The sequence below is a fragment of the Callospermophilus lateralis genome, chromosome 11 (assembly GCF_048772815.1).
Source record: "Callospermophilus lateralis isolate mCalLat2 chromosome 11, mCalLat2.hap1, whole genome shotgun sequence".
Lineage (NCBI taxonomy): Eukaryota > Metazoa > Chordata > Mammalia > Rodentia > Sciuridae > Callospermophilus > Callospermophilus lateralis.
The window spans coordinates 32697378-32711838 of record NC_135315.1 but is presented as its reverse complement, the minus strand read 5'-3'; the positions used below and the strand labels follow the sequence as shown (position 1 = coordinate 32711838).

The following is a 14461-nucleotide window of genomic DNA, read 5'->3' as shown; positions in this document are numbered from 1 at the left end:
ACTTTACAGTCCAAAAAAAAAAAAAAAAAAAAACAGGTTATTTTAAAGAATTATTAAAACTTCATTTAAAGAGAACAAGTAAGGGGGCTGGGGCTCAGTGGTAGCGTAATTGCTTGGCATGTGTGGAGCACAGGGTTCAATTCTCAGCACCATATATAAATAAATAAAATAAAAGTCTATCAAAAACTAAAAAAAAATTGAAAAAAAAAAAGAACAAATAATATTTTAAAAATCCTTTATTCCTATGATTTTTCTAAGCAATTGGGAAAAAAAATTTACTAGTCTGAACAGTAATTTCAGATCGGCCACATGCGAGTAGCTTTCCACAGTTGGAAAATGTAATACCTATGTTACCTCTTACTGAATGCTACTGAAAATGAAACCAAAGCAAAAGGTAATTGTAGAACACTGCTTTAGAAAACATTTTTCAGAGAATCACATTCCTTAAATACTTTTCCCATTTACTTCATATAATCCTGATTCATTCGTGTTATTGTGTTTATACTTTAAAGTAATGAGTATACTACTTATAAACAATGAATTTCACATCAATATATTTGTATATTGTAGATTTGTTTTTGGGTTACTGTTCTTCCTCTGGTTCTCGTGACCTTTTCCGGACACTCGATGAACCTTCTGTGGCAACAGCATCTCTAAATCCCTGAGGCTGAAAAATGAAAAAATATACAAACATGTTTTAAGAATATTTAAAATAAAGACTGGTAGACAAATATTTTTAAGTATGAAAGCTACTTTTTTCTTGAGATAGAATTTATTAACCATTATGAATGAAGAGGATAAGCCTTGTGGCTGGTCCAAGCCAGGATTATATTGAATACTTATTTACCACAAATACAGAAAAAAACACTACATTATAAAAATATATTCTAGGCCAGGCACAGCGGAACACTCCTGTAATCCCAGCAGCTTGGGAGGCCAAGACAGAAGGATTGCAAGTTCAAAATCAGCCTCAGCAACTTAGCGAGGCCCTAGCAACTTAGTGACATCCCATCTCTAAATGAAATATTAAAAGGGGCTAGTGATGAGTCTCAGTGGTTAAGTGCCCCTGGGTTCAATACCCAGTACTTAAAAAAAAAAGTTTTTTAGGACTGTAAGTATATGTAGCTCAGTGGTGGGGCTCCCAAGCACCCTAAAAACAAAAACAAAAGTTCTCTAAAGAACAATCCTCAGAAACTTTATGGTAGCTATGTTGGAAAACATGAAATAGTTTGTACTAATTCTTAGGTACTTTACAAATTTATTTTCACAATTAAATACTTCTAAAATAAAAAGTTTTCCAAATAGGCTATTTCAAATGCACCTGGGTAGTGCAAAACTTAAATGGTTAATTCAGCTGCAGAATCTCCATTTCTGTTTTTGTCCTTATAAAAATGAGATGCCAAGATATACTTGGGCTCAGCAATGTTGATAAATATGCATATTTCAGCCAAATATGTATGTTCTATGATGTTAATTCACAAGAAAATTAACATTTTAAAGTGTACTATATTTGGTGACTATGATAGATCTATAATATCTACAGACCAAAAAAAAAAGGTAATGTTGGTATTTTTTCTTTTCTGAAAATCTCCAACAACTTTCACTTTAAAAATCTTTAATAAACTGACATTACATATGCCATGGAACATATTACCCCAAAATAAGTATTTCCTCTGTTCTTAAGAATAAATTTTAGTCCAATTATGACTACAATATTCTGTATATACAACTATTTGGGGGATGTTCTAAACATCAAAAGCTGTCCTCAAATATGTTTGCTGCCTACAGAAGCTAACAAAAGCAATCTGTAAATGATCTCTTCAGATAATTACTGCCCACCACACCAAAATCCCACTAATCAAAAAATACTGACTGTGATCTGAAACAGTACTGTGGATTCCTTTTGGCTTGGTGATTTGTACAATGTTGCCAACCTGCTTAGAGAAAAAGCATACATAAATATATAACTTTAATTAATTACTTCATATGACTGATTTCATAATTTATGCTAGTTTACTGTAATTCAATCATTTGGTTCTTAAGATACAGAAGGGAAAGAAACATAAAAAATATTCTCCTGGGCTGGGGATGTGGCTCAAACGGTAGCGCACTCGCCTTGTATGCGTGCGGCCCGGGTTCGATCCTCAGCACCACATACAAACAAAGATATTGTGTCCGCCAAAAACCAAAAAATAAATATTAAAATATTAAAATATTTAAAAAAAAAAAAAATTCTCCTGCTAGAGGAAGTGGCACATACTTGAGTCCCAGTTATCTGGGAGGCACAGGGAGGAGAATAATTTGACCCCAGGAATTCAAGGCCACCTCCTAAAAAATTTAAAAACTCCCCTCTAAAATTACCTATACTTTTGCATGTAATAATTATAATAACATAATAACAATAGATTGTTTATATAAATAAAATTCCAAAGCAACAAAAAAATCCAATGATTCAAATTAATTTGTTTAGATAAAATGAAGATGCCACTTATGCTAAAAGGAAAGGTTAACAGAAAATAATGATAGGAAATTATTATTAATAAGAATTAAAAGTTATACTGCATGATCATATATATATATATGAGACATCTCTTGAAAAACTGTCACAAGACTACAACCAAAAAGTTAATAGGCACAATGGCAAACATCTATAATCCCAGCTACTCCAGAGACAAAGGCAGGAAGATGGGGATGCAGTTCAGTGGTAGAGTGCCTCCTGAGTTCAATCTCAGTATTAAAGGGGGAAAAAAAGCTAATAGTTATTACAAGGTGAAAGTTACTTATTCATTTATATATTTATCTACTTTTTCACAATCCTTCTGCAGTATTTATGCACTTTTATGTGTTTTTAGAAAACCAGTAAGATAATTTCTTGGAATATAAATGAAAAATTTATGATAAAAAGATAGGAAGATGCACTGTTTTAAAATGATTATGTAAAAGAAAAATCAGTGTCATGACAGAACAAGATCTGTTTAGGTAGAATTTTATTATGTACTAAACAAAAAGTAAAAAGTAAAACTGAAAGTAGTTAAGAAATAAAATCCTAGCTGGAAGCAGTGGGAGATGAGTATAATCCCAGCAGCTTAGGAGGTTGAGGCAGGAGGATCTTGTTAACTATATTCAAATAATGTTAACAGAAAAAGAAGAACTTTAAGGCTTTTAAAATTTACTTTAAAAACAGATATAACAGCCACAATAGCCAAAAGACAGAAGCAACTCATGTTCATTGACAGATGAATAAACAAAATGTGATATATACATACACAGAATATAATTCACTCTTACAAAGGAAGGAAATTGGAGGGGAGTGGGTATAGGAGTAGGAATGATAAAATGAATCGAACAGTATTATCCTATGTGCATATATGATTATATCACCTGTGTAAACTCTACATTATGTACAGCCAGATGAATGAGAAGTTATACTCCATTTACGTAGGATATGTCAAAATCTATTCTACTGTCATGTTAACGAATTAGAATTTTTAAAATATCATTAACTATTAAAAAAAAGGAAGTAAACTGACAACGCACTGGAGCATACCGATAATTCCAATTTGAGCTAAAGCAGGAGAATCCCAAGTTTAAGACCAGGCTCAGCAACTTATCAAATCCATCTCTCAAAATGAAAAGGACTGAGAATGTAGCTCAGAGGAAAAGCACCCCTGGGTTCAATCCCCAGTACCAAAAATAAATAAAAAACTAAAATTCTAATAAGAATGGTAAAAATAATCTGGGCTTGGTGGTATATACCTGTGGTCCCTGTGACTAGGAAATGTGAGGCAGGAGGATTGAAAGTTTAAGGAATGAGTGGGCAATTTAGCAGACCCTGTTCCAACTTTAAAAAAAAAATACTGAGAGTGTAGCATACCCAGGTTCAACTCTCAGTATCACAAAACAAACAAACAAATAAACAAAAAACCCATAAAGGCTAAAATGAGTCAGCTTCTCAGGAGCTGAAGCAAGAGGATCACAAATTCCAGGCCAGTCAGGACAACTTAATAAGACCTTGTCTCAAAAAAAAAAAAAAAAAAAAAAAAAAGGTGGGGGGCTGAGGATGTAGCTCAGTGTTAGAATCCTTGATTAGCATGTGAGGCCCTAAATTCAGTCCCCAGTATTGGGGTGAAAAAGGTAAAATGGTAAATTTTGTGTCTAAATAAATGCCATTTAAAAAAAAACTAATAAAATAAAATGCAGATTCTATCTTAGAGAAGTAAATCACAGACTTTCAGGGTTATAAGGATCATTTATTTGCACACAATTCAACACTGATTTGTTTTCAAAGTTAATTCAAAAAAGACATTTTGGTTATGATTTGTTATCTCCCTAATTTCAAAATTATCCCTCTCTTCAAACATAATTCAAAAGAAAAGCAATTAGAGACTATGGTCCATTAGTTTTCTGTTCTAGGTTTGTACTTTCAGGATGAAAACAGCAGAATCCAAAATGTCATGTACTCTATAATTACAACTTAACATACAAATAAAATAACTGCTAAGTAATACATAAGAAAAGAACATCTGTGTTAAGAATTCGGAATTGGGATCCTTAAGTTTTTTCAATGCTTTAGGGTTGTTTTTTTTTTTTTTTTTTTTTTTTTTAAAGAGGTACTGGGGATTGAACTCAGAACACTCTACCACTGGGCACTGGGCTATACCCTCAGTCCTTTCTTTTTTAAAATTGTTTTATTTTGAGATGTTATCTCATTAAATTGCCCAGGCTGGCCTTGATCTTCCTGCCTCAGATTCCTGAGTACCTGGGATTACAGGCATATAGGCTTTGATATTCTATCTTTAATGCATAAATATTAAGATAAATAAAATCCCTTTTTTTAAAAAACAATGCTGGAAAATGAAACCAGGGTCTTGTGCATGCTAGGCAAATGCCCTACTATAGAGCTATATTCCTTGTCCTCGATAATTACTTTTTGATTCAAGAAAACAAAAATTAGCTAACTTGAACAATTAATATCTTAAATCACCTCACATCACCAGTTTGTCCAAAAAGGTACTCAATGCTTCTAATTTTTTCTGAGAAAATTATTAAAGCAGTACTAAGCTTTTAAGAAGTTTACACATTCATTAAGAAGCCTAGCTGAGCTCAGTGGCACACACCTGTAATCCCAGCAATTTTTGAAGCTAAGGCAGGAGGATTGGAAGTTCCAGGCAAGCCTCAGCAACTTGGCAAGGCCCTAAGAAAATCAGCAAGACCCTGTCTCAAAATAAAAATATTAAAAGAGCTGGAGTTGTGGCTAAGTGGTAGAGTGCCCCTAGGTTCAAGCTCTACTACCAAAAAAAAAAAAAAGAAGAAGAAGAAGAACACTTAAAGAGAGATAAAGATTTCAGATTGACAGGCTGTGGTTGTGGCTTAGAGGTAGAGTGCTTGCCTAGGATGCATGAGGTACTGGGTCCAATCCTCAGCACCACATAAAAATAAAATGAAGATATTGTGTCTACCTAAAACTAAAGTAAATAAATAAATATTTTAAAAAAGATTTCAGATTGACAATCTACTCCAATTTCTAGGTGAAAATAAGTTTTTAAAATGATATGTCTGGATCTCAAAATATAGTCTCAAGCTTCCCCCCTCCCTTGCCACTGGGGATTGAACTCAGCAGGCCTCACTGCCTCGGAGCAACATCCCCAGTCCTTATTTATTTATTTTTATTTTGAGACAGGTCTTACCATATTGCCAAGGCTGGCCTCAAACTTATGACCCTTCTGCTGCAGTCTCTCTAGTTGCTGGAATTTACAGGCATGTGCCACTGTGCCTAGCATCAAGATATCTTTTTAAACAAGAAACTGAACTAAAGAATCACTTGGCTCAAGGCCCCAACTGAGATGAAGCTTAACATATGGCTGAACTACATAGTTTGGGTCAGGAAGAAACAAGACAGAAGCACAATTTGTGCTCTAAAGCTGAGCACACATATGAAACACTGTGTGGGGGTGTTGATATATTACTCCACTCTACCACCAGATCTTCTTGGCAAAGAGTACTGTAATTCTGAACAATCTTGGCCTCATATTATCATGAATATGCAAATTAGAGGAAAACCCACATAATATGAGGACACAGATAAAAGCATTTCTTTTAAGAACTTTTGGAATATTATTCCATCATTAGCCAAAAGTTAGAAATCAGATGTTACTGATAAAGGATGGGGGCTGGGGTTTATAGTATATTTAAGTTCAATTCCCAATATAAATGTGGCTCTTCAAGGGTTTTCAGTTTTTTGTTTGTTTTTTGGTGGTACTAGGGATTGAATCCAAAGGCACTCTAACACTGAGCCACACCCCCAGTCCTTTTTAATTTTGAGACAAGGTCTCACTAAATTTCCAAGACTGGTCTAGAACTTGCTATCCTCCTGCCTTAGCTGGGATTACAGGCATGTGCTACCTCACCTGTCAGGTTTTCAGTTTTTTATCTCAAAAAGTGTTCATTTTTATAACTGCTTTCCTCTGATATAAATTTCTATTTCCATCCTTTCAAGAGAAACTAAAAATTTAAAAGCATATAATATTTCATGCAACACTGGGTTGAGAGGTGTAGCTCAGTGGTAGAGCACATACTCAGCACATATGAAGCCTCTGGTTCAATCCCAGACACTCAATTGACAGTGACTGCAGCTGGGACTGGTAGTACATTCCTGTAATCCCAGTGGCTCGGGAGGTGGAGGGAGGGAGGAGGATCCCAAATTCCAAGATAGCTTCAGCAACTTAGTGGGGCCCTAAGCAACTTAGTGAGACCCTGTTCAAAAAAATAAAGAAAAAAAAGATTTTATACTTTTTTTTTTTTGGCACTCAACCACTGAGTCACATCCTCAGCCCTTTATGTATTTTATTTAGAGACAGGGTCTTGCTTAGGGCCTTGATAAATTGCTGAGGCTGGCTTTGATTAATAATCCTCCTGCCTCAGCCTCTCAAGCCACTGGGATTATAGGTGATTTCATGCAATTTTAATGACTTGAAGATATCTGGTTTCACACAACGAAGAACAAAATTATTTTAATTCTACTAAATGAAGCTAACTTATTCTGATTATTATAAAGTATGCATACTACTTTTCATATATCCATAGGCTAGGAAAAAAAAGTGTAGAAACAGGATTTGGGAGGGGAGGTTGGGGGGAGTTACTGGGGATTGAGGTCAGGGGCACTTAACCACTGAGCTACATCCCCACCCTTTTTATATTTTATTTAAAAACAGGGTCTCACTAAGTTGCTTAGGGCCTTGCTAAGTTGCTGAAGGTAGCTTTAAACTCTCAATCCTCCTGCCTTGGTCTCCCAAACTCCTGGGATTACAGGCATGCACCACCATGCCTGTCATGAAAAAAAGATTTTATCTGAAAATAAGAGCTACACATTCAGATTTGCTGGCAATCAATGCAATACTATAATTACCTTCTAGAAATAGTTGTTATAGGAAAAAAAGAAACAGACTCTATCATAGAGTCAGCTGTAAAATGTGCATAATATTATCAACTTTATAGTTTTCTGTAAAATAAAATGAAAGTATACATATACACAGTGTTTATTCAATAAAGGACAGTAATAAATATTCAACAAAAGGAAGCTGTTATTTATTAAGCTAACCTTTCTGGGGTTTTTATTTCATTTTTGCTTTTCTATTAGTTTGTTTTTTCACCTGGGGATCAAATGCAGAACCTTACAGATGCTAGGCAGGCACTCTACTCCTCAGTCACAACCCCATCCTGGTTCTCTCACTTTTAATAATAAAAGGCTTAGGGCTGGGGATGTGGCTCAAGTGGTAGCGGCTTGCCTGGCATGCGTGCGGCCCAGGGTTCGATCCTCAGCACCACATACAAACAAAGATGTTGTGTCCGCCAAAAACTAAAAAATAAATATTTTTTTAAAAATTCTCTCTCTTTAAAAAAAATAAAAGGCCTAGATTTTTCAGAGTTATTGAAAAAATTATTTGAAATGTTGAACATTAAGTTCTTAAAAAAATACCTAGCACAAGCAAGCATGTATAATATAGTGTAGAATATAGGGAAATTTTCATAGTACAGTAGATTTGCCCAGTTTGATCTATATTTAGTATCAATGTTCTATACTCTTTTCTAATTTCTTAAGAAAAATCTGTAAGAAACCTAATTAATATAATCCTTAACTTTTAAAAAGTAAGCATGAGGGGCTGTGGCTGTGGCTCAGTGCTAGAGCACTCACCTGGCACACGTGAGGCACTGGGTTCAATCCTCAGCACCACATAAAATAAAATAAAGGCATTGTGTCCCTCTACAAGTAAAAATATAGCTATTAAAAAAAAGTAAGCATGATTTTCTGACCACATGGGTAGCTGACCTATGCTAACATCTAGAATTTGACAAAGGCAACAAACTCACCCTTTCTGTTGAGTTCATGAAAAGATGAAATGTCTTTCTTTGCTCCTATTATTTTCCTTACTTCTTAAATACATTCTATTAATGAGTATTCAGTAACAGTCCAGACAAGAGCTATTGTATATTAAATGCTCAAGAGAATTCCTAAAAGCATGTATACAATAGGATGTACTTTACAGAATAACCTAAATCTAGGGAAGTATAAGCAATGTGGTGGTGGGTTTTTTGTTATTGTTGTTGTTGTTGTTTTTTGTATCAGGAATTGAGCTCAGGAGTACTCGACCAATGAGCCACATCTCCAGCTCTTTTTTGATATTACCTAGAGACAAGGTTCCACTGAATTGCTTAGCACCTCGCTTTTTGCTGAGGCTGCCTCAGCTTCCCTAGCCACTGGGATCACAGGCGTGCGTCACTGTGCCCAAAAAGCAATGTTTTTAAAAACTCTCAGCTGGAGAGCTATTACCAAGTCTCTACAATAAGGTTTGTTGCTAAAGAGAATTCCTTTTGTGAATTGAGTACAGGTTAAGTATCCTCAATCTGAAAATCCAAACTTCTACAAAATGTGAAACTTTTTGAGCACCAACATGATGCTGTAAGTGGAAAAATTCCAAATCATGAAACTTTATTTCATCTATAAAATTATGAAAACTTGTATAAAATTACTATCAGGCTATGTGTATATTAAAACACAAATGAACTATGTTCACACTTGGGTCCTATTCTTAAGACATCTCATTATATATTTACGAATATTCTAAAATTTGGGGGAAAAAACAGTTCTAAAACAACTTCTGGTCCCAAGCATTTGGGGTAAGAAATACTCAATAAGTATACAATAATTTATTTACAGAATTAAGGGGAAATTGGTAATTGTAAAACACTATTCATTACTTTTATGGTTTAAATCTGAAATATTCCCCATAGGCTCATGTGTTAAAGGCTTGGTCCTCAATGTAGCAATGTTCAGAGGGGATTTTTAGAAGTGACTGAATCATGAGGGCTCTAACCTCATCCATAGTTAACCCATTGATGAATTCACAGGTGAATGGATATTGGTAGGTGGTTAAAAACTGTAGGAGGTGGGACCTAATTGAAGGGATTGGGTCCTTGGGGACATGTTCCTAAAAACTACGTCTTGTCCCCAGTTGCTTTCCTGGGCCCCCTCTTGCCACTATGAGGTGTGCAGTTCTTCTCCACCACACCATGCCATGATATTCTCTTCAACAGAAGCCCACAGTGATGGGGACCAAGCAACTATTGAATTGCTTGAAACTGTGAGCCAAAATAAATATTTCCTCCTTTAAATTGTTTTTCTCAGGTTATTTTGTCACAACAATTGAAAGCTGACAAAATTGTGGGGGAAATTTTACCTAAGCTCTTTGGAAATTCTCATTCTCTCTCTCTCTCTCTCTCTCTCTCTCTCTCTCTTTTTCCAGTCCTGAGGCAATCTACCAATAAGCTACATCCCCAGCACCCCCACCCCCACGCCCTTTATTTTATTTTATTTTTTTCAATTTTGAGAAAGGGTCTTGCTAAGTTGCCAAGGCTGCCCTCGAACTTGCAATCCTCCTGCTTCAGCCCTTCCCAAGTAGCTGGATTTACAGTGTGTGCTACCATGCCTAGCTGGAAATACTAATCTTTCAAGGAGACAAAGACTACACAAATCAATGCAAAATATGTATGCCCAAGTGTAATTAGTTTTGCTATGAGCTTAGTGTCACTAAAAACTAACTTAGGCCTGTTTTTTTTTTTCAGTTTTAGAACAAACAAATGAAACTTAAAAAAAAAAAATGTCACTGACTAGGCCCAATATGTTTTTAGGTGATTATTCCATCTTTACCCATGTATTGCCTCAGTTTCCTCCATTATTAGAGTATTTCCATGCCAAGGTCTATAGGTAATGCCAATTAATCACAAGGCAGAAAAGCTGGCATGAATCTGACATTTTTTGAAGCACAGAATAAAAGACTTCATAGCTTTCAATGGCCTATTTTAAAGAAAAGGAAAGCTGGTTCATTCAATAGCTCAGCAGATTTAAAAACAAACACAAAGGTTTCATGCTGCCATGATTTTATTTTAAAGAACAATACTTGTGAAAGGCAGGTAAGTAACTGGGTAATAAAAGCAGAATTTTAAAAAAGACACAATTTCATACAAGAATTATATTAAGCAACTAAAAAGCCATCCTATTTCCCATATTAAAATTAGTCCTAAAGCTAACCTCAAAATTTTTCTTTTGTCTTGATTTTATTCTTCTTTCAGTTCCTTCCAGGAACACAGAGTACCATTCTGTATGGCTAATAAATTACTTCAGAGAGCTTTAGAAGGTGGTATTCCTTAGTCACCTACTTGTTTCAGGTGCATGCACCCTATCATTTTAAAATTCCAAAAAATTCTCTATGTAGTTAAATGTGCAACACAACAATATGCTTCTATGTTTAGTATAAGTAATGCCAGACAAGGCAGCAAAAGCATTAGTTTTGGGTCACTATAACTCTCATTCTGGGAACTACCTAAGAAACTAATAAGTAATGAGCATAATTAACCTAATATTCACAATTATTAACTTGTTTCTGTACCAACCTTTGTATTCTGTCCCACTGAAAAATTAGCCGTATTGTAGCAGCATGTCCCCAACTCTCCCCTGAAAGAAAAGAACATAACCTAATATTGCCTGGCTGACTAGGCTATAAGTTCCTTAGAATACCTCTAACAAAATATAGTTTTACTTCATCAAATTTAACATAACAAGAATGTACTTGGATTTAAAAATCCTAGGACGTGAGTCACATGCTAAGATTAATAGAGTTTTACCAATCTAGGGAAATACTACAAATCATTAGCCTCTTTTTTTTTTTTTTAAGATGGGATCTATGTTGTCCAGGCTGCCCTCAAACTCCTGGACTCAAGTGAGCCTCCCTCAGTCCCCCAAGTAGCTGAAACGATAGATGTGCATCACTGTGCCTGGCAAAAAAATATATATATATATTCTTACAGATTTTAGTGGAAATACATCTTGTGGCATTTTGTTCTAACAAAATCATGCTGAAGCTAGGAACAGAGTCATAAGTCTACTCATGGTAATATGATAAGTAATTAAATGGATTACTCTTTTCTCTTAACTAACACTGTGAGGTTTTGATAGTAGCAGTAATTTTTTGAATATTTGTATTTCAGGCACTTGACAGTAAATATTCAGTAACTGTTAAATTAGTGAAAGGACACTGTGCTTGGTGCTAAGATTTATCAATAAGCAAAATAAACACTCTCTGCTTTCATAGACCTTATAGCACTCAATAAACATCAAATGAAAAGGCAGAAAAAATTGTTAAATTAAAAATGCTCATCTCATTAATTTACCTACCTAATGCAGGAACCAGCAAGGCCTGATTTTTATCAATCTTTGTTGTCATTTGATTGGTTAAAATTACCTAAAAAAGCAAAAATGTGGGAAAGTCAGACTCACCTGAGTCTCTCCCCAAAATGATCAAGTACACTCTCCTGTGATTTCTAAATACAATAACTGCTAAAGAAAATGTTAAACACAAACATATTTAGATTTAAAAAAAATTTCCAATAAATTTCTTTAAATATACCCATAAGGCCATATATGGTGGCACATGCCTGTAATTCCAATGACTGGGGAGGCTTAAGCAGGAGGATCACAAATTCAATGCCAGCCTCAGCAACTTAAGGAAGCCCTAAGCAACTTAACAAGACCCTGTCTCAAAATAAAAAACAAAAAGGCTGGGGATTTTGCTTAGTGGTTAAGTGTCCTGGGTTCAAATATTTAGTACCAAAAAAAAAAAAAAAAGGTGCGCTCATAAAAATTAGTTATCTAAAAACTTTTTTCCCCCCTTACAGAGGATGGAACCCAAGGCCTTACCCACATGCTCTACCACTGAGTTACACCCCAAGCCTAGCTGCCAAGTCTGGAACTTGCAACCCTCCTGCTTCAGCCTCCCAAGCAGATGAGACTACAACTGTATTCCACCACACCTAGCACAGTATTAGCTACTATTTATTGAGGGCTTGCCACAAACCCAGTAACATTTTGGGTGCTATACATATAAATACAAATATTAATCTTGTTAGTTTTAGAGCTGGAGAAACTAAGGCAGGAAAAAGTACGTAACTTGACAAAGATCATAGCTGTTGAACAGAGCTGGTAGATCCCAAAAGAAGAGTATATTGAGCCAGGTGTGGTGGTGCACACCCGTAATCCCAGAGGCTGCAGAGGCTGAGGCAAGGAGGATTGCAAATTCAAAGTCAGCCTCAGCAGCTTAGTGAGGCCCTAAGCAACTCAGTGAGACCTGTCTCTAAATAAAATATAAAAAAGGGCTGGGGATGTGGCTCAGTGGTTAAACACTTCTTGGTTCAATTTCTTCCCCACTAAAAAATAAAGAATGATCATTAATGGCAGGCAACAGTTGCAGCAAAGCAACATCAAGAATTGGTGTTACTCTCAGGAAAGAAAACTGTACCTCTTCCTTGTTCACAATGCTCTACACATTCAGAGAAAATTTTTTTTTTTCAGTACTGGGGACTGGACTGAGCTACATCCCCAGCCCTTTTTATTTTTATTATTTTGAGACAAAAATCTAAGTTGCCCATGCTGACAATCAAACTTACAATCCTCCTGCCTAAGCCTCCCAATCAGAAAACTTTTTAATAAGTAAGAATGGGGGGGGGGGGCGTCAGTAGAAAGGTTGGATGGCATAAGTTGGACTCTAGAGCAAAACTCTGCAGGTTCCTTACCATCTGTGGCCTAGTGTGAATTGCCTAACCTTGATAAGAACAGAGAAGTTCTTTCTGTAAAAATGTTAGAATAAAATAAACCAAACCAAATAATACATAAAGACTCAAAGAACAAAAGCTTCATAACTTGGAGAACTAGAAAAACTTCACTTTTAAAGTTTTAGGCTGGGGTTGTAGCTCAGTAGTAGAGCACTTGCCTAGCATGGGTTCGATTCGAGGCACCACACACAAATAAATATATAAAATAAAGGTTCATTAACATCTAAAAAATATTTTTTAAAAATTCAAGTTTTGTGTAAGTCAGTAAAATAACCAGAACAGCAGCAGCAACATCATAGTGGTAATGAATATTTATTGAGTACTGAATACATTCCAAAAACTTTTAAATACAATTTATTTTTATTCCCTTATCTAATTTTACAACTATTCTATAATGGGGTACTATTTATTTATTTACTTATAGTATTTTCGGTACTTTATTTTGGTACTGTATTTTTGCAGCTTTATCACTGAGCTGAATTCCCAGACCCTTTAATTTTTTATTTCGAGACAGGGTCTCTCAAAGTTATCTAGAGCTTTGCTGAATTGCTGAGACTGGCCTTAAGCTTGCAATCCTACTGCCTCAGCCTCCAGAGTCTCTTGGATTACAGGGGGCACCACTGCATGTGGCTAAATTGGATTGTTATTCCAGTTTTACACATAAGAAATCGGAGGCTTAAAAGATTGAGTCAGAGTTCTTTACCATTATTGCCTCTGTAGAATACCATTTTTTTTTTTTTTTGAGCAGAGTCTCCTAAATTGTCCAGGTTGACCTTGAACTCTCAATCCTTCTGCCTCAACCTCCCGAGTAACTCAGATTACAGGTGCATGCCACCATGCCCATCTATTGTTTGTTTTTCCTTTTGTACTGAGGATTGAATTCAGGGGCACTTGACCACTAAGCCACATCCCTAGCCCTATTTTTTATATTTTATTTAGAAACAGGGTCTCACTGAGTTGCTTAGCACTTTGCTGAAGCTGGCTTTGAACTCGCAATCCTCCTGCCTCAGCCTCCCAAGCCACTGGGATTTTAGGAGTGTACCACTGAGACTGGCTAGAATATCTTTATTCAAAGGAATAAAAACCTCAATGTTTTTATGTTTAGAAAGGAGACAAATATGGCATTAAAGTTTATCATTTTATAGAGAAAAAAACAAGTGAGAAAAAAATATGAGGTCTAAATTCATAAAGTATAATACAAATAGAAGTAGGAAAACTCAGTAACCAGATCAAATTCTTAATTAAAACTATAATACTTTGTTAGTAATAACCAGTTGTTGCTATATTCAGAGATAGCCTT

General features: G+C 35.4%; 1 protein-coding gene across 4 annotated transcripts in view; it reads right to left on the bottom strand.

The window, feature by feature from the left end:
* Nucleotides 1-221: 221 nt before the first annotated feature.
* Nucleotides 222-14461, bottom strand: part of Rad51c (RAD51 paralog C) — a 33357-nt gene continuing 19117 nt past the window's right edge. For 2 of the 4 annotated variants that reach the window (XM_076870450.1, XM_076870452.1), the window contains exons 6-9: nt 11729-11795; nt 10948-11008; nt 1874-1934; nt 222-667 (exon numbers count right to left, since the gene is read on the bottom strand). In XM_076870450.1, coding sequence (XP_076726565.1) covers nt 584-667; nt 1874-1934; nt 10948-11008; nt 11729-11795 — 273 coding nt within the window. In that variant the 3' untranslated portion in view covers nt 222-583. The remainder of the gene's footprint in view (nt 668-1873; nt 1935-10947; nt 11009-11728; nt 11796-14461) is intronic. The other 2 variants (XM_076870451.1, XM_076870453.1) reach the window with 2 other exon arrangements.